We start from the raw sequence: 18,415 nt of genomic DNA, 5'->3' as shown, positions 1-18,415 counted from the left end.
CCCTCCCCTGCTATAAATATTAGTACACAGCTTTATAGCCTACGGCGAAAGTAAACGTAGAAAAATGACATGATTCATTATTTTCATTAAAATTTTGACCGTAGATTTGGTATCTTCCTATGAAAATGACGAGATTCTGGTGAGATCTGGATTTCCATCTATTTATTTATTTCTAAAGCAATATTTTAAAGTAGCTTTCTTTCCTTTATTAATGCATATTTTTTTATGTTTTTAGTAGAATTTTGTTTATCAATTCAAAATATGAGAATCGATTCTGTAGATATTAGAGTAAAAGATGCAATTTTAATTAGAAAAGTCTTCAAACTCTAGGTTTCATTTCAAAATATTCCAGAACAATTCTCTTTTCGCCAAAAGAATCATAAATTATTAGGAATGACTGTTATTTAACTATCAATATAATATCCAAAACAATATAATTTTGGTATATTCTCTGCATTTTTAAAAATTATGTGTGGCATATATGACCGAATCAGTGGAGAGTTTAATCATCAGTAACTGCTCACTGCTCATTAATGGAGAGTGTATATTACATGAATTCTTATAGCACTGTAATTTACAATTAATGTTACAAAGCTTACAATTCGACAAATTACGATATTGCAAGAACTTAATTACAATATCTTAAAATTCAATTAATCGAATATATCTTTTAATAATAAACATGAGAAAAGATGTAAAGATGTGAATGCATTGAATGTGTATTTATTTGCTTGTTCACACGAGGATTACTTGTTCAATTTGATAACTAGCTAGCTACTATCCATGAATTGATATACTACTATGTATGAGCATAAATAATTCATCATACTTGTCTAAATTAAAGGCAGTAATTATACATATTGTGACTGTTTGATTAAGGGAAACAACAATTATTAAATCAAACTAGGAAATTGTAACAGTCACGTCTCCACCAACTCTCTAACTAGTGACTTAAATAGTTGCCGAATCACACACGCCTAAGCTTACCGGGTGACCGGTTCGACGATGGCTCGAGTAGTACTCATGGTATGGCTCTTCCCCGGAACCCGAAGTCGGCTCCTCTTCGTCCCATTCTAAGTTCACCCCGAATAATCTCAGCCTCTTCGAATTCCTATTTCTCTCTTTTTTGGGATTATCTGCAATTGATGTATCGTTAGATTAACTTGATTCAATTCGCTGAGATTCAATAATTTATAGTTGTTGACCAACGTTAACGAGTGATTATGTTAAATTAGTCATTACATATATTTTTTTACATACTAAAATAAAAAAATTATTTCTAATCAAAGAATAATTAAACGATATATAAATTGATGGAAATTTCATAAAATCTAGTTAAATGCTAGTTAGCTCGCAATTTTATAAATCAGACATTATGAAATTTGAATTTGATCGCAATTATAATATGGTGAAATACTAGCATCTGTTAAATTATACATGGATGCTACCGTTGATAAATTAAATATAGTATCGTCCACTCATTAAAAAAAGCAATCGTTTGATTAAAAAACATTAATATCTTTTGTCATGAAATCCAAATTTCATAAATTTCCCACTAGTCTTTAGAATTGTGAGACCGACCAAAATTCATGATTTTTCCGCTGCTTAAAAATAGGGTTTTTCGAGTTGTTACCAACTTGAGGGTAAAGTAGGCCGCTCCAGCCACCGCGATTCGGCGGTGGAGGGGCATCGGCCTCTTGCCCGCCCCTCCGGCGCCATCCGATAAAGAGGCGACCGAGGTCGTCCGGATGGCGCGCGAAGACGACAACGTCTCCCGCATCGAGCCTCTTCTCCTTGACGAAGCGGCCCCACCCCTTCGTCAGCACGTAGCTCTGGCTGCTGTTCCAATACGAGTACCGGAACCGCCACGATTCCCCGGCCTCGTCCTCGAACCCCAGCAGCAGCCCTCCGCCGCCGTTCAACGGAAAGTACCTCTCGGCGTGCTGCTTCGGTATGACGAGGCGGTTGAGCTTGCCGACGTCGCTCGGCGTCAGCGGCTTCTCGAATAAGGCCTCTTTCGAGAGGTCGAGTTTCGCGGCGGCGGCGGTGGTGGAGATAGGAGGAGAGAGCCAATGGTTTGTTGGCATTTTTGAAGAAGTGATGAAAATGGAAAGAAAAGAGTGGAATTTAAAGAAATTTGAATTTGAGTAATTAATAATCCAAACAGTGAATTTCTCATTTTTCCCTCTGGCTAATAATTTGAGTATTTTATTGAAGGTATTATTTGAGAATGAATAGTCAAAATATATGTGTGGTGGGGATGTGTAGATATTTATAGACTATAGTGATAATTCAATTTTTTTAACTATAAGTTTGTGGATTAAAAACTATTTGTACAGAAGGAAGTGGTTTGTAACTATGGGCATGATTGGTCAGGTATGGTACATTTATTTTTGTTTATTGTTGGACCATAATTCAATAAATGAACCATAATTTTGTCAATTCCTATATGATAAAACTAATAATGTCTAATATAACCATATTTACTGTTTGTTTTTACAGAGGGGTTTTTTTTAGGAGAAAAGGTTTATAATTTGATGTCGATAATAACTAATTTGTAGAATAATAATGTGAGCATAACGACATACCAATAATTGAAATACGTATAAAAATATAATTAAAGTACATCATAATTAATTGTGCAAAATTTATTGATTATAAGCAATTTTGAGATACTAACTCTTCAAGATAAAGGTGTTTAGACAAATATATAAATATGACTACTATTTTGCATATATACTATGCGAAAAACGAATAATTCGATGGGAATTTCCAATGCCAAAAATATAGCAAATGTGCGATAATTGTTGCAATTACTTTAATTTACAATGATTGAATAATGTATTAATTAAAATTCCAACTAGAAATGTCACTGATTCAATTTATGTAGAAAATATACTTTCCATACTTATACAACTTTAATTTACACGGATACAAGAACCTAAATACTGAAGAAAATATAAAAAAAATAATTTCGGTGTTGAATAGAAGATGAGATAAGATTTAATATCGCGGATAATAAAAATCGGTAGACCGATTCTGAGATTGCATTCGTGTTTGATTTGTAACCTCATTCTCTTTTTATTATTTTAATCTTTGCTTCTGTTACCTGTCACATAATCAATAGCATCACATCCCCTGTCTATTATTCTTTATTTTTCTGCACAAATATTTTCTCAAATTCTGTGTTGATGTATATATAGGACTGTCGGAGTATTTTACAAATTAATTTTTAAAAAAATAATGGTAAATTATTTTAGAATATGATTATAGAACAATGGTATGTCAATAACTAATTTCAAACATCATTTTTTCTAACATCAACTGAAATGAATCCCAATAAATTAATTAAATATTAAATGACTAAAATAAATGATACATGTATAATTGGTGAAGTATTGATTATGATACAGTTCTTAGGAAATAGTGCTAGAAATGACAAAAATAGATTCTACGACAGAGATATAGCTAGCCACATGCACATTTTATTCATCAATCATCATTTTTCTTTATTTATTAAACGGCACTGAAACTTTTTGTCATTGATTTGAGAAAATATTTGTGCAGATAATTTGAAAAAAATCGAGTTTTTTTTACTCTTTAATCAATTTATGGCGGGCCATAATATGGCCACGTATCTTTATTCATCTTGTAATCCTTGCACTTTTTCGGCTCTCTTGTATAATCCATTTAATTAATCTCCTTTGATATTTCATAAATACAATCAATTTTTTCTCTGTTTCATCCCTAGGAGGGAAATTATAACAACTTCAAACAATAAATAATGAGAAATATATAGCGCAGAAAAATCGTAAAGCAAACATATAACATTTTTTCATAGTAAAATTGAAATAACTCATGGGCTGTCTAACTTTATTTACTATAACTACAGAAATTAATATTTTTGGTGTTTCTTTTTTACATTCATAAAGGTGTGGGGGACCTTGTGTAGTTGGGTTTGGTCTTTTGAATTAACCATTGCAATTTCTTTTTCTTTTCATTACTACTATATAATTATTCATTTATAAAATGTTAAATGTCAATACTCCTTCCTTCCTTCCGTCATTAAATATTCTAATTTTACTTTTTCATTTGTTCACTAATAAATACCTCCATTTTATTTTTAATATTTTTGGCAGGTGGATCCACAACCTCATTATTCTCACATTTTATTATAAATTTAATATATAAAGTATTACCCACGTTCCAAAAACTTGTTCTATTCATTTTCTTTACAAAGTCAAATAATTTTTTAAAATTTGAATTAGTCAAAAATAGGACATCTATTTCTGTATGGAAGAAGTATTATTTCTCCCATAGTAAAACATAGTAAAATTCACATGTCATGATCCAAAACAATTAAACAAGGTGTTTCAATCTAGGAGATGAGGGCTCAAATAATGACCCCTAAATATAATGAAACGAAGAACCATTGTTAGTTCTTGGATCATGAACTACTACTCAATTGTGTTAAATCTTCAAAAAAAACTCGGTAATATTAGCAAAAAATGGAAGCTAGATTCCAGTAATTTGCGCAAAGTAACATAAAAACAATCAACATCATGCTTGTTGGCAATTGAAACATAAAAATGAATATAACAATATCCCGCATCGGTCTACACAAAGAGCTTAATTCACTATATAAGTTTCATGGGTCTCTCCTCCTATCACCAATTGATTTTAGGATGGAACCCATGGATTTTGAGGAGGGTTGGCGCCACGGACACAGTTGAGGAGGGCTGGCCTGCCTGATGAGCCCAAGTGCGGGTGATGATTTTGAGCAACTGTTTCGATGTAGTCAGAGCGTTGCTTAATTCCTCGAGGGGGCCATAACCACAAATCACATTATTTTATCAATTGTTGATATATTTTAATTGAACTAGAACAAAATTAATTGAACAAAAATAAATAGATAGGAATGGAATGGCAAAAATAAATTGTTGTATATTTTTATCAATTGTTGGTATATTTCCTCGAGCGGTACTCTTCTTTTTCCCTTCACGGCAGACGTGGCACACGGCGGCCCTATTGTGATCACTCTTAAAATGGACTCAGTTACAAACTTCTAACCATTAATTTCGAATCAAAGTCTCCAACTATAAGTTCAGACCTATGCTAGAATTACAAATATCAGGAATGTTCATCATGTTAAGCAGAAAAAATGGCCAACTGTGAAGTCAAAGCTACTTATTAAGGAATGTTACAGAACTGATGTTGAATATGCTATTTGCATAATTGACATAGCACACCTTTTAAAGGGGAAGTCCAGAAAGCGATAATCACTCCGTAGAGCAGTCAGTACAGAGGGTCGAGACGATCAGGTTCGCAGACTAACATCCATAGCACAACCAACTTCCAAAGAATGTATTGACCATATCATCATTCTTTCAACCTAGTTGAGCTGCAACATGTTGACAGAATAGGTTCATAGATCTTCGGGAGGTTCTCCTGCAGTAAGTTTCATAATCATAATCCTGCAGGTGAAACGGCTGCTGCCATACACTGTAGAATATCGTAAGCGGATATTCCATCATCAGATTCAAGAGTTCTGCCTTCAACTTAATCCGTAGAGATATCAGGAGTCTGGCTCTTTACACACCAAGAGATCTTTAGTGTGGAAAAGCCTGTGCAGTTGGCAGACACCAATACTAGGGCCATTGTGCATGCGCGTGTAGTGGTGTCACGAAAATCTTCACAGAGAGGTTTTACCTTTCTTGCGGATGGATCTTTTCAAGAACACGTGCTCTGGTCCGATTTATTGCAGCAAAACATAGAAACAAATTGTCCTCGAGATATGCAAGCCGTTCCATAAAGCTTGGCCGATTTCTCCTGAGCTGTTTCAGTACCTCGTGAATGAGATACTTGTCGATGTCCCTCTCCAATGCATGACGGATAGAGAACTTGTCGTTTTCAACATCTCCATTTAGATGGGCCACCAGGCGATCAATTGTGTCTAGATCTCTCAGCAATACATAAGCACTTCTTGAAGCCTCATCAACCTGAACAAGGCTACACCTTTTTTTCTTGATCATATTGGAAGGGAAAAGAGCGAAACATAAAGGACTTCCGGCAAGGGCAACTAGAGCATGGGTAGCTATTGCTACGGCTGTTATGGCCACACCAACAGCCACTGCAACCAAACACAAGGCAGATTCTGCTGAACAATATCGTGGGAGATGGACCTTTGACCTTGGCTTTACTGGATGACGGTCGAGTTCATGAGTGAGCTGGGAGAAGCGCTGGCGCATGTTATCGAAGTTCTGAGAAGCATGAGAGAGAAAGGGATTTTCAAGACGGTCAAACTGGAGAAAGACATTATATGCCAAGTTGCACAGGGAATCAGAGAGGGAATATGAGTTGGAATCAAACTCCAGAGGAAGGTCCTCTAGAAGATGGTGAATAGGAGCATATGCCAAGCGAGCCTGACTGACTTTCTGGTAGAGAAGGAAGCAAAAACGAGAAGTCTCCTCGCTATGTTCGAAGTACGTAGCAACAAGATCAGTAAGCGGGCTGGGCGTGATAATGGAAAGTGTCTCTTGAACACACTCACGGCTTGGTTGAAGAACTTGTTCCAACAACTGATCTCCCTCAATTCCCTCCAAATGTCCGCTAACTACGGTTTGGTCAAAAGAGCTATCTTGGTCAAATGTTCTGCGAATCTCACCATAAGAACTTGTTTGGACTGCAATAGTATATTCTCGAGTCAGGTCAATATGACCAGTTTGAGCACTTGACGTTGGGGTATTCTCAACTGAATCACCTGAGTTATGATTTACGCAGTCAGATGATATAATACGACTGAACTGTTCCTGTGTATTTGAAGCTTTAACTTTACTGATGAATAGGATTCGGGTAGAGTTATGGAACTTTACCTTGTGTAGCAGGGGATGAAAAATAACTGGTTGTTGATGGCGGTGGCAGTGTCTTCAAACAAGACAGCATTGAAACCTGCTAAATTATATGGAATGACCAGCAAATCCAAAATCATATCGTAATAAAACACTCTCGTTCAGAGACCATGAGAAAGTTTATTGTAGCCTCCATCTGAAAAGAAAAGAATTCCAAATACTCTTACAACTTCCAAGCAAAGAAACTGGAAAAGGCAAATTGATACTCCAAGGGAAACCCAAACTAATCATTATGTACATTCTTTCCTCTGAATGATTTTTGAATAAAGAGAGAAAAGCATTAGATATAAATGGCTCACATTTCAGGTATTTCCCAATCATGTCTTTTAAGCAAAGAATATATGAAAATGTTCCCTCAAATCAGAGCGTTCTCACACCCATATTGCACAAAATGGTATGAATCTAGATATTTTTTTATATATCTAATGCGACCATCCTAGCCAATCTCTCAGGTGAAATGCACATTTTAAATGTTGATCCGTCTTGATGACATTTAGCAAAAGCAGCAAAGTTAAAAGCTTTTCTAGTTTCCTTTATCCAATGCACAATCTGTTCCTAATCAACTAGATTAGACTCTTTCTTCTCCAAATTCCTTAGCAGATGATGCCAAGTGATCTGCGCAATCAACTCACTAATTGTTGCTGAATGCCGTAGTGAAATCCGTAAGGGGCATTTATTACTGCAGATCATCTTGGATAGATAAAAATAGTATATAACCTAACGTATTGTTTACAATGATAGATTGGGACTTTGGTATCCCAACCCTTGACAATTTATATAATTTGAGCTAATTTGCTTGATCCATATCCCATTACAAAGGACAGTATAGAAGAAATCATAGAGATAAGGATAAAAATACTCAGTCATCTACCAAAGACCCTCTAAATGTTTCTAACATGGTATCAAATCTTCTCATTTCATAGTTCCACGATCTAGATAAAACTATCCAAACAATATCCAAACAGTTTATGAACAATCCAAATGGAAACAGAAAGCAATCAACTCACTATCGCAAACAGCAATCGACTACTTATCCAAATCCAAACAGTTTAGTTTTCAGCGGAATTGTGAAATTAAAAGAGTAGTAGTGAGTGAAATGGGGAAATTACCAAAAAGAGCAGATTTTATGGCTTAATCTTCGAAGAGTTTTCTGAGACGGGCTCTGACGTATTCGTTGCGGGCCTGAACTCTGGCCTGCTGAGAAGCGATATTGGAGAAAGAGAGATGCGGTCCGATGGCGATGCAGGTGGCGCCGGTGAGCAAGCCGAAGGCGGCGAGGGCTAGCTGCTTCGGATTCGAAAATGGCAACATTGCTTCCGCAGTTATTAGATGGCGATTTGCAGCGATTTTTGACTTCCAATACAGAAAGTTGGGCTTCGAGCCCTTTTAATAAGTTGGGCCAATCGTATTGATTTAAAAGGGCTAAAGCCCAGCAACACTAAATCCCTAACTCTTAACTATCTCCACATACATAAGATCTAAAGCATACCAAATTCCCAATTCCAAACCCTAAATCGCTCCAATCTCTCACCTTTCTCCGCCGCGAAAAGCTCAGGCGCTGCGATGGGACGCGTAAGAACCAAGACTGTGAAGAAGTCCTCTCGGCAAGTGATCGAGAGGTACTACGCGAAGATGACGCTGGATTTCCACACGAACAAGAAAATTCTGGAGGAGGTCGCAATCATCCCGTCGAAGCGCCTCCGCAACAAGATCGCCGGATTCTCTACCCATCTGATGAAGCGCATCCAGAAAGGACCTGTCCGCGGCATCTCTCTGAAGCTCCAGGAGGAGGAGCGCGAGCGGCGCATGGATTTCGTCCCCGACGAGTCCGCGATTAAGACCGACCGCATCGAGGTCGACCAGGAGACCGTCGATCTGCTCGAGTTGCTCGGGATGAAGGATCTGCCGGGCGTTGTCCTCAGAGAGGACGATGGAGCCATTGGAGGCGCGGCGCAAGTGAGCTACGGCCGTGGAGGAGGCGGCGCCAGGAGATACTGAACTGAAAAAGGTGTGTAGAGGTTTTTGTAGGATTAAATGTTTTTCGTCCTGCGGATTTTGTTTTGAATTGACGCATTGTTACCTTTTGAGATGAAATTAAACCTTTCCCATTGTGCTTGAATTTTATGTTTTCTTTTACTCACTTGATACTTCCTGGATTGCAACGTTATAATGCCCTAGTCATTAATTTAAGTATTATCATACTTTTTGCAAATACTTTTTGGGTTATATATCGGTTATGTTTGTTTGCTAGGAGAGTAAAAGAAAAATAATTCCTAGGATTTGCTAGGAAAGTAAAGTTATTAAGGAAAATAATTCCTAGGATTATGATTTCTATTTCTGGAATTATGATTCTTTCTGAGGATTATGATTCTAGAAATATGATTACAGGAACATGATATATGAGAATATTTTGTTCGGAAACATTTCAGGATTGTGAAACTATAATTATCAGTTACTTATAATAATCTAATAAATTATAAATATAAAAAGATTAATAGAGTAACTGCTTTCAAATAACTCTGCTCTCCTTTCATGGCGTAACTACCATCTAAGAAAATATAGAAAGATCAATGGCCTATCTCCATTCAAACAAAATACTCCTATATAATGGTAAAAGATTATTAATAAAACATAAATTATAGTATAAACTATTAATGGCGTAACTCCTTTCAATTAATGACTAATCAGGGATTCAATTTTGATTGCAATTTCGTGCACAAAATTATTGATGGCAGTTGTGTGGAGATGAAGATTGGTTCTTTGGGAGCAACAATGGGTTTTCTAAAGGAGTTAAAGAAATCCATGTTTTTAAATTAGTTGTATTCTCCACTTTGAGAGTGGAGAGAAAGGATGGAGTATAGCAGATAGCAGAGATGAGAAACGAAAGCTGTTGAGATAGAAAAAAGAAACTGTCTAATAAAATTGCTAGGAAAAAGAATACCTAGGTTTAGAAGAGGAAACAAAATCCTTGAAATCTAACGAAACTTTCCTTGATACTAGGAATCAGATTATTTTTCTTATTTTTTAATAATCAAACCAAACACATGAATTTAATTACATTCCATGTCTTCTTCAAACACAGAAATTTAACAATAGGGAATACGATTACTTTCCCAGAGCACAATTCATGTCAAACAAACATTGCCGATTCATTCCATCGACCACCGATATTGTATTATATGTTCAATTTTGATTCTAACACAAGGTTTAAAAAATATACTCCATATGTCCATAAAAATTTGACATATATTTCTATTTTTATCCGTTCTACAAAATTTATCACGTTTTACTTTTTACTACTTTTAATAGTGGACTTCACATCTCACTAACTACTTCTCTCTCACAATTTATTACTTATAAAACTAATACTACTACTTAAAAGTAGAATTCATATTCCAGTATCTTTTTCAACTCATTTTCTATTATATTTCTTAAATCCACGTCCAATCAAAATGTGATAAATTTAAAGACGGAGAGAGAAAATGAAAATGAAGAAAAAAAATTAGTAAAATATGGGTCATATATTTATGTAGGGGTGAGCAAAAAAACCGAAAACCGAATATCCGAACCGATCCAAACTGAAATTTTGAAATTCGGTTCGGTTTTTTTTATTTTTCGGTTCGGTTTTAAAAATACAAATAAATCGATTTTCTGGTTCGGTTCTGTTCGGGCGAAAAAAATCAAAAAACCGAAAAAACCGAATTATATTTTAAATATAATATTATATATATTTATTCTATTAATTTCATATATTATATAATATATATTCTTTTAATATATTTTATATAATATGTATTATATATATATTATATTAATTTTATATTATATATAAATATTTATATTCCTTTAGCATTTATAAATAAAATATATTCTCTCTATATATACATATTAATATATACTCCATATTTTTTTCGGTTTTTGATTTTTTTGAAAATTTGGTTTTTTCTGTTTTGTTCGGTTTTTGAAGTTCGGTTTTCGGCTTTTCGGTTTCGGTTTTTTGGTTTTTCGGTTCAGTTTGAGTGTTGAACTAAATTTGATTTTTCGATTTTGGTTCGATTTGGGCAAAAAACCGAACCAAAACCTGAATGCCTACCCCTATATTTATGTGCTCTACTTGTCCTTCATGTAGCAAAAATAATAAAAATAAAATAAGATTTTAATAAGAAATGTTTCAAAATTAAAAAAAAAAATAGGACACATAACTAGAGACATAAGGAGTAACAGTTTGCATAGTTAAAATTTTCATTTAATACCCTTCTAAGTTGGGCTTCAAGTCCAATAATCTACTATGGTGGTATTTAGTTTATTAAATAAAAGAGTAGTGAGATATAATTTAGGATTAAATCATGAGGTCTACTAACTACTATAGTGGTGTTTGGTTTACTAAATAAAATAGTTGCGAGATATTATCTACGGTTAAATCGTGAGATTTTTAATAGGAGGGGTTACTATGACTAAATATCACGTAGCTATCATTAGATTCAGTCTCATAAATCAAACATAATATAAATGTAATTATGGGATATAATCTTCCAAATGAACACCCCCTAAGGGCATCGTTAACACAAGGGGCTGGGCCGCAAATCTCGAGTCCCGGCCCGAGACGCGCGTTGGAGGCGACGGAGTTCCGGCCCAGGCCGGTCTCGGGGTCCGGCCTGGAGGGCGATGGAGCTTCCGGTTGGAGGGGGTTCTGGCCGCTATTGTTCACCAATTTCTGAATTTTTACAGTTCGGAAGAGGAAGAAGAGGGAGGGGGAGAGGAAGAAGAGGGAGAGGGGCGACACCAATTTTCTAATTTTTAATTTTTTTACATTTTTATTATAATTTTAGTTTTTAGTTTATAATTTATTATTTTTGAATTAAGAATGAATTTCTCGTGTTATAGTTGTTCAACGTTTTCAATTTTTACACGTAAAATAGGTCGAAGTTGTGAATAGTATCATTTATTAGTTGCGGCACGAGTTGTGGCCTGAGCCGCAACTGTAAAGGAATAATGACGTGGAGGGGACTTGGGGCCTGAAACCGGGCCGAGGTTAATGATGCTCTAATACCCCTAATAAATTGGGCCAATTGCTTAAACTAAAATAGGCTAAAGCCCACCAAAGTAAACCCTAATCTCTCCCATTTATAATGCATCTCAAACCCAGTCTCTCATCTCCTTCCACAGACGCACGACCGCAGCAAAAGATCAGCCACTCCGCCACCGCCACCGCCACTGCGAAAACATGGGGCGCGTAAGGACAAAGACGGTGAAGAAGTCCTCTCGTCAAGTAATTGAGAGGTATTACGCGAAGATGACGCTGGATTTCCACACAAACAAAAAAATTCTGGAGGAGGTCGCAATCATCCCGTCGAAGCGCCTCCGCAACAAGATCGCCGGCTTCTCCACTCATTTGATGAAGCGCATCCAGAAAGGACCTGTCCGCGGCATCTCGTTGAAGCTCCAGGAAGAAGAGCGCGAGCGCCGCATGGATTTCGTCCCTGACGAGTCAGCGATTAAAACCGACCGCATCGAGGTCGACCAGGAGACCGTAGATCTGCTCGAATCCCTCGGGATGAAGGATCTGCCCGGCGTTGTTCTCAGAGAGGAAGATGGAACCATCGCAGGCGCGCCGCAGGTCAGCTACGGCCGCGGTGGAGGCGCTCCCAGGCGATACTGAAAAGGTTTATAGGGTTAATTTTATAATTCAAACGTTTTCATCGTTTTTTATGGATAATGTTGAACGGTGTTCTATTTTGCTATTGAAATTTGGATTTTGGTATGAAATTAATCCATTTTAATACTATCAGATTTTGGTTTTATATGATTGATTTAGTGTTTATTATTTACATTGTTGATTTGGTTGTTGATTGCTGCTGCTTACATTATATATTTATGCCTTTTGAATATCACCAATTCGTTCATAACTGCAAATCCTTGTTTGAAATTCATTAAATTATTGCATCTCATTTTTTTAATGGAATTTACAATTATCAATGCGTTATTAGATGAACTGAAAATCTCAAAAGGACGTTTTCATGATTTATCCCCTCAACAGTTTAGGTCCCAAATCACTTTTTCAACGTTGATTGTAAATTCTAATAAACATGAATTTTGGATTTGTTTTATCATAATGTTTGCCTAAGCACTACACATTACTTCTACAAAATGCAAACATACAAATTGACTCCACTAGACTTCATCCACAACCAATAGTCTTGTTTTTAAGTAGGCATGAAAATTAGTCACATTCATTGCCAATATTTGAAAATTAGTTACATTCACTATCATTATTTGTGTATTAAAACACGTGTTGTGAGTAAATACTGTGAGCCAGGTTTCAATTTTGTTGAAATTAGATTTGTGTGAAATTCATAACAAAATTTAAGTTCATGATTTCTGTGATCGAATTTGTCGGAAAATAGCGTGTTTTGGCCAACATTTATAATTTTATGGTCCACTAATCCTTATTCTTTGTAAAAGTAAGCTAAAACTGCAATGCGAAATTTGTAATTACAAACATTTTCTCTTCTTTTTGCCAAAAGGGATAATATATTCAACATAAATATTCAACATAAATTACTGCCATATACTGGATTTTATCATTTTTAGTTGATATAAATCTGCATCGTTTGCTCACCAAAAGATATTATGCAATTAGGCTTTACCTAAGAATAAATATGTGCACACATAAGCATGACCGACCATATGAAATAAATTAACATAATCAACAGCTATAGACTTAATAGTAGTATAAAAATATTTAGTGAACAATGTATAGGAAGGTATATTACATTTTCTAACCAAAAGGTATCATACAATTAGGCCAACCAACCAACCCCGAAAGACTCATTCCAGCAGCCGTCTGTGTTTGCACCACGCGATGGCAATGACGTACAGGAAGACAGTGCCGGCTGAGCCACCTCCAACAGTCCACAAAAACCTCGTCATCCCATGCACTTCGTCTTTGAAAAGTTCGATGGTGATGTTCATACCAAAAATCCCAGCAACCACCACAAACGCACTCACCACAAGGGTTGCTGTTGTCAACATAACCCCCATCTGAAGAAGATGGTTTTGTTTGTCGTCAAGCATAATATTGATGTAATCCTCTGTATCATCGACGTACTCCCTCAGCTTCATAGAAAACGGTAACTTGTTAAGAAAGGAGAAATAATATTCCGAATTTGAATGCCAAGTTGAAAGATGAGTGTGGCATACAGTGGATAACTTGTTGAGTGTACCGTCTATCTGAACGAAATACGCTTCCAAAAGCATTTCTAGCTCTTCTACATCGAGCTTATTGCTTATGGCACTATGGGTACTGGTATGGGTTCCGTGACTGCGTCTGCTTGGGGCGTTAAGGCCACCAAACAAGGCCTCTTCGCTGGTAATGTTCCGGTGGCCAACATAAGCACTCTCAGTGCCCTCCAATATTTCAGCAGGTGTCCTGAAATGGTGTGTTAGTAATGTTGTAAGTGAAGTATTTGTAGGAAGACACGTGTAACATGCCTGTCATCCATGTCAGCCTCGTCCAGGTCATCTTGCTCTTCTACAGTAGAAACAGAAGAAGACGCAAGCTGTCCATCTAGTTTGTCTGTTAGATACATCTCTGCCATATCATCATCGTCATCCAGCAAATGCTCTAGCTCATCCCTCACCTGATAAACCATGACAGAATGACTCAATGGAAGAGAAAAATCGTAATGCAACCATATACTTAGCTATACTGCTGTGTATAATATTACCTAACAACAAGGAACTTTTATTTGTTCAATCATTTATGTTGAGCTCTAGGGTTATTGAGGCAAACACATAATGAAGTAAGACAGTTGAAGAATAATACATTTTGAAACATAACATTAATAAAAACATGTATCTCCATTTCCAAAACTTTCACAAACACATTCATAAAATATTCATCTCAGAGTCCAACAGAATACGCGTAACAGAAAAGGATAACGCAAATTACTCCACCCAACCTTTTGCAGAGTTCTTTCTTTTTTTGGTAAAACATGTTAATTGAATTCCATTTTAATGAAGGGGATTAGATTTATTCCGAATGGGGGAGTGACGCACAAGGATTATGCGTCGTTATTATTGAACGACGCACAACCCTTATGCGTCGTTGGTTAACGACGCATAAGGATTATGCGTCGTTCAAAGACGCATAAGCATTATGCGTCGTTAATCAACGACGCATAAGGGTTGTGCGTCACACTGGTAAGCATTCCCGCCTATCACCCGGGTGACCCGGGTTCGATCCCCGGCAACGGCGCGTTTTTACTATTATTATTACTATTATTTATTAGAGTATAGTCACCGCTATTATAATAAGCATTATTTTATTAAAGTGGGTAGAACATTCATTAATCAATATTGCAGCAAGGACTTTTGGAAATTATTTTATAATAAGCGTTATTTTATTTTCTTATAACATAAAGACTTGGATTATTTAATTAATAGTATATAATATTATGCCATGTATTTTATATAAACATAATCTATAAGTGAATAAAGTTTTGATTTTTATGTTATTATACAATTAACGGAATAAACAATAGCAATTTTTAAGATATTCAAAAATAAACTTAATATATAAAATAAAATAAACAGTGGTCATAGATAATAGAAGTATAAATTAATTTGTCAATGTACATGTATTCGTTTTGGGGGACCAATTAGATTGGGCATTTATTCTTAACTTCTTTAATTAATTCTTTTATAAGAGTAATATCTATTTGCCAAAAACAAATGTTTAGAATAACTCATTTTTAACAAATACTAATCACTTAAAAAAATGCGCCGTTGCCGGGGATCGAACCCGGGTCACCCGGGTTATAGGCGGGAATGCTTACCAGTGTGACGCACAACCCTTACGCGTCGTTAGTTAACGACGCATAATCCTTATGCGTCGTTAGTTAACGACGCATAATGCTTATGCGTCTTTGAACGACGCATAATCCTTATGCGTCGTTAACCAACGACGCATAAGGGTTGTGCGTCGTTCAATAATAACGACGCATAACCCTTGTGCGTCACTCCCTCATTTGGAATAAATCTAATCTCCTTTATTAAAATGGAATTCCATTAATTCTCTAGAACAAAAGTAGAATTGTCTCACCTTTTGCACGCGCCCAGTTATAGCAACCAGGCGACTTTTAATCTGTCTGACACGTTCCAAATTGAGAGTACTAATTTTTGAAGTCAGTTTATCAAGTGCTGGATGAGCTTCTTGCTCCAGTGTCCTTGCCTAGCTTGAGATACAAGAGGAAAAAAATGAACTGCAGAACAAAGACCGACATATTGGACTCATAACAGAAAAACTAACATTAGAGTTTTCGAACCTCATTGTCCAAGCAACTGCAAGCAGCCTCAAGGCATGCCTCTAAAGCAACAAACTCAAAAGGGAGCAGCTTCGGACCATCTCGATTCTCCCCAAGTTGTTCTTTCCCATCTGCCTTCTCTCCCTCTTCTTTATTGGGAAAGTTATTGGAGCTATCTGGAGGACTTGCGGGCATTGAGTGAGGCCCTTCCAAATCATATAAGTTTGTCCAGTTTGCATTCTCGCCATCCCCAGCTTCCTTAACCACCATTACCACACCTCATTCAGATATGTGAAGCTAAGATGTGGAATAAGCACTGTCTAAAATTATACTTTCATACAGTACTAAAGAAAAATTGGGCATCGTGAATTAGACAGTTATTTTCAGCTGATATATCATGATTCATGATTAAGCATTATTTATATCTTTATCACAGGGAAATATGCAATCCTATCCCTTTTCACTGAATATAAATCAAGCACGTTATCTCAAATCATTGAAACAAGAGCTAATATGCAGGACAATACACAAAATATAGGCTAATTCATATCTTTACCACCAGCTTTGAATAGGTGAAAAAGTACATTGTGCAGACAATTTCCCATGATCATGTATTCTATAATGACAAAGTTCAATCCTATGTGATGACATGACAAAAATTCTTATTGAAATAATATGTCATTCGATTTTTTTGTAATTTTCGGCGAAACGTCTTAGTTTTGGTGAAGTTTAACATTTTGTTATGCCACCACAGACCAAGAGACATCGTTTTGGACATTCCATTGCCACCTTAGATTCAATTTGGGCGAAATTTGATATTATGGAAAACTAGTATCACACTAAAAGTTTGTGTTTCTAACCCACATTCAAATTTGATGGTAAAGAACTGAATTGACATATAATTGATGTTTTTTCTGGAATTAACCCTTGAAACAATCAAGAGCTTTAGATATCCCCCAGTTTCCGATCCAGTAACAATAAATTAGTCTATGCAACTAATCACCTTTAATCATCCTAATTCACAATTGAAAAAAAGGATTTAATCAAATTGATTAATTCCACGAGTTAATAACCAACTAGTAAAGTACTAGATGCAAACGAAGAAGAAACCTGAGCTTTGACGGCTTGATGATGGCGAAGAATCCTCCTCTGGAGCTCATCAACAAAGGGAATCACAGAAGGATCCTTGGAATTGAGCAGGAAAACCTCCTGCGCCGTAATGATCGCCTTAATATGCTCCAGATTGATCACAATCGCCCGCTCACGGCCGAGGACGGTGGAGGGGTAGGAGAGGAGCGGGTCGAGGATCCGGAGATCGCGGGCCGGCAGCCCGGTCCGCCGCATGATGGCGTGCTTCCCGACCTCCACGACGTTGGCGTGCCCCGTGGAGTCGAGGAGCAGCCACGACCGCACTCCCACGGCCTTCTTCCGGAGCGCGCCGGCGAGGCCGACGGCGGCGGGGCGGAGGAGGGGCTCGCCGCTTCCGTCGTCATCCGGCGCGGCGGCTACCTGGTTCGGGGGCTGGAGCGCGGCTGCGCGCATCGATTCGGCGGATTTGGCGAGGAATTGGGATCGGAAATTTTGGGGATTTGGTGATGATTGTGAGATTTTTTTGAAGGTAGTGAGATTTTTGTCGAACACATCAAAATCATGTGATTCCTCCACTAACGATTTGGGCCCGCTAAAGTTATCGGCCTATTCTATCCATGTCATTTTTTATAATTTATTTTCGAGTTATAAATTGTCAAACTTAATCTTATATTTTTGGATTTCATACTAAGCTGTTGGGCTAAATTTTTCTTTTTAATTCATCTAATGTATTTTTTATAGATAATTATATACTAGTAAATGAGAACACAAATTTTCTTAAATAATTATCATTTTAAAATTTGTACATATAATTTTATGAGGACAAGCTTAAGAATAAATAAAACAAACTAAGATAATGAGTATATAACATTCAGACAATGAATTAAAATATATTTTCGCGTACATTTGAAATAATAATTTCTTTTATTAATTTTTTAAGTTTGGAAAAATGATTAATGTTGATGATTAAATAATGAGAAATTGTTCGTTTAAGGTATATCTTATGAGGCTTGAGTTAATTCCAGGTCAGTCCCATTTGATTGCGGATTATCGAATTTTGGTGATTTATTCAGATTATAAATTTTCAGCCACATTCCTATTAAATTATCGGGC

General features: G+C 36.4%; 3 protein-coding genes and 1 pseudogene across 5 annotated transcripts; 1 reads left to right on the top strand and 3 right to left on the bottom strand.

Annotated features, from left to right (window-relative positions):
• Window positions 1-829: 829 nt before the first annotated feature.
• On the bottom strand, window positions 830-2,105 carry LOC121747373 (B3 domain-containing protein At2g36080-like). Of its 2 annotated transcripts, none has more exons than XM_042141406.1 (2): window positions 1,634-2,105; window positions 830-1,136 (listed from the first exon to the last, which is right to left on the bottom strand). In XM_042141406.1, the coding sequence occupies exons 1-2, from the start codon at window positions 2,085-2,087 to the stop codon at window positions 952-954; spliced, it is 639 nt and encodes a 212-aa protein (XP_041997340.1). In that variant the 5' UTR covers window positions 2,088-2,105; the 3' UTR covers window positions 830-951. The 2 variants fall into 2 exon arrangements, with proteins under 2 accessions (XP_041997340.1, XP_041997341.1); XM_042141407.1 differs by having other exon boundaries at window positions 880-1,136; window positions 1,638-2,105.
• Window positions 2,106-5,051: 2,946 nt separating this feature from the next.
• LOC121748112 (UPF0496 protein At3g19330-like) lies at window positions 5,052-8,257 on the bottom strand. 2 transcript variants are annotated; one of them, XM_042142330.1, is made up of 3 exons: window positions 8,018-8,257; window positions 6,873-7,044; window positions 5,052-6,760 (listed from the first exon to the last, which is right to left on the bottom strand). In XM_042142330.1, exons 2-3 carry the CDS (start codon window positions 6,940-6,942, stop codon window positions 5,706-5,708), a joined length of 1,125 nt encoding a protein of 374 aa, XP_041998264.1. In that variant the 5' UTR covers window positions 6,943-7,044; window positions 8,018-8,257; the 3' UTR covers window positions 5,052-5,705. The 2 variants fall into 2 exon arrangements, with proteins under 2 accessions (XP_041998264.1, XP_041998265.1); XM_042142331.1 differs by having other exon boundaries at window positions 6,873-6,948.
• A 128-nt stretch (window positions 8,258-8,385) lies between these two features.
• On the top strand, window positions 8,386-12,709 carry LOC121748113 (annotated as a pseudogene).
• Window positions 12,710-13,596: 887 nt separating this feature from the next.
• On the bottom strand, window positions 13,597-17,887 carry LOC121748927 (magnesium transporter MRS2-3-like). Its single transcript, XM_042143507.1, has 6 exons — window positions 17,324-17,887; window positions 16,235-16,471; window positions 16,012-16,140; window positions 14,400-14,548; window positions 14,109-14,337; window positions 13,597-14,024 (listed from the first exon to the last, which is right to left on the bottom strand). The coding sequence occupies exons 1-6, from the start codon at window positions 17,753-17,755 to the stop codon at window positions 13,737-13,739; spliced, it is 1,464 nt and encodes a 487-aa protein (XP_041999441.1). The 5' UTR covers window positions 17,756-17,887; the 3' UTR covers window positions 13,597-13,736.
• Window positions 17,888-18,415: the final 528 nt, after the last annotated feature.

The sequence above is a fragment of the Salvia splendens genome, chromosome 9 (assembly GCF_004379255.2).
Source record: "Salvia splendens isolate huo1 chromosome 9, SspV2, whole genome shotgun sequence".
Taxonomy (NCBI): Eukaryota; Viridiplantae; Streptophyta; class Magnoliopsida; order Lamiales; family Lamiaceae; genus Salvia; species Salvia splendens.
Note: the sequence above shows the minus strand (reverse complement) of the source record. Positions and strands in the feature narration are given on the sequence as shown.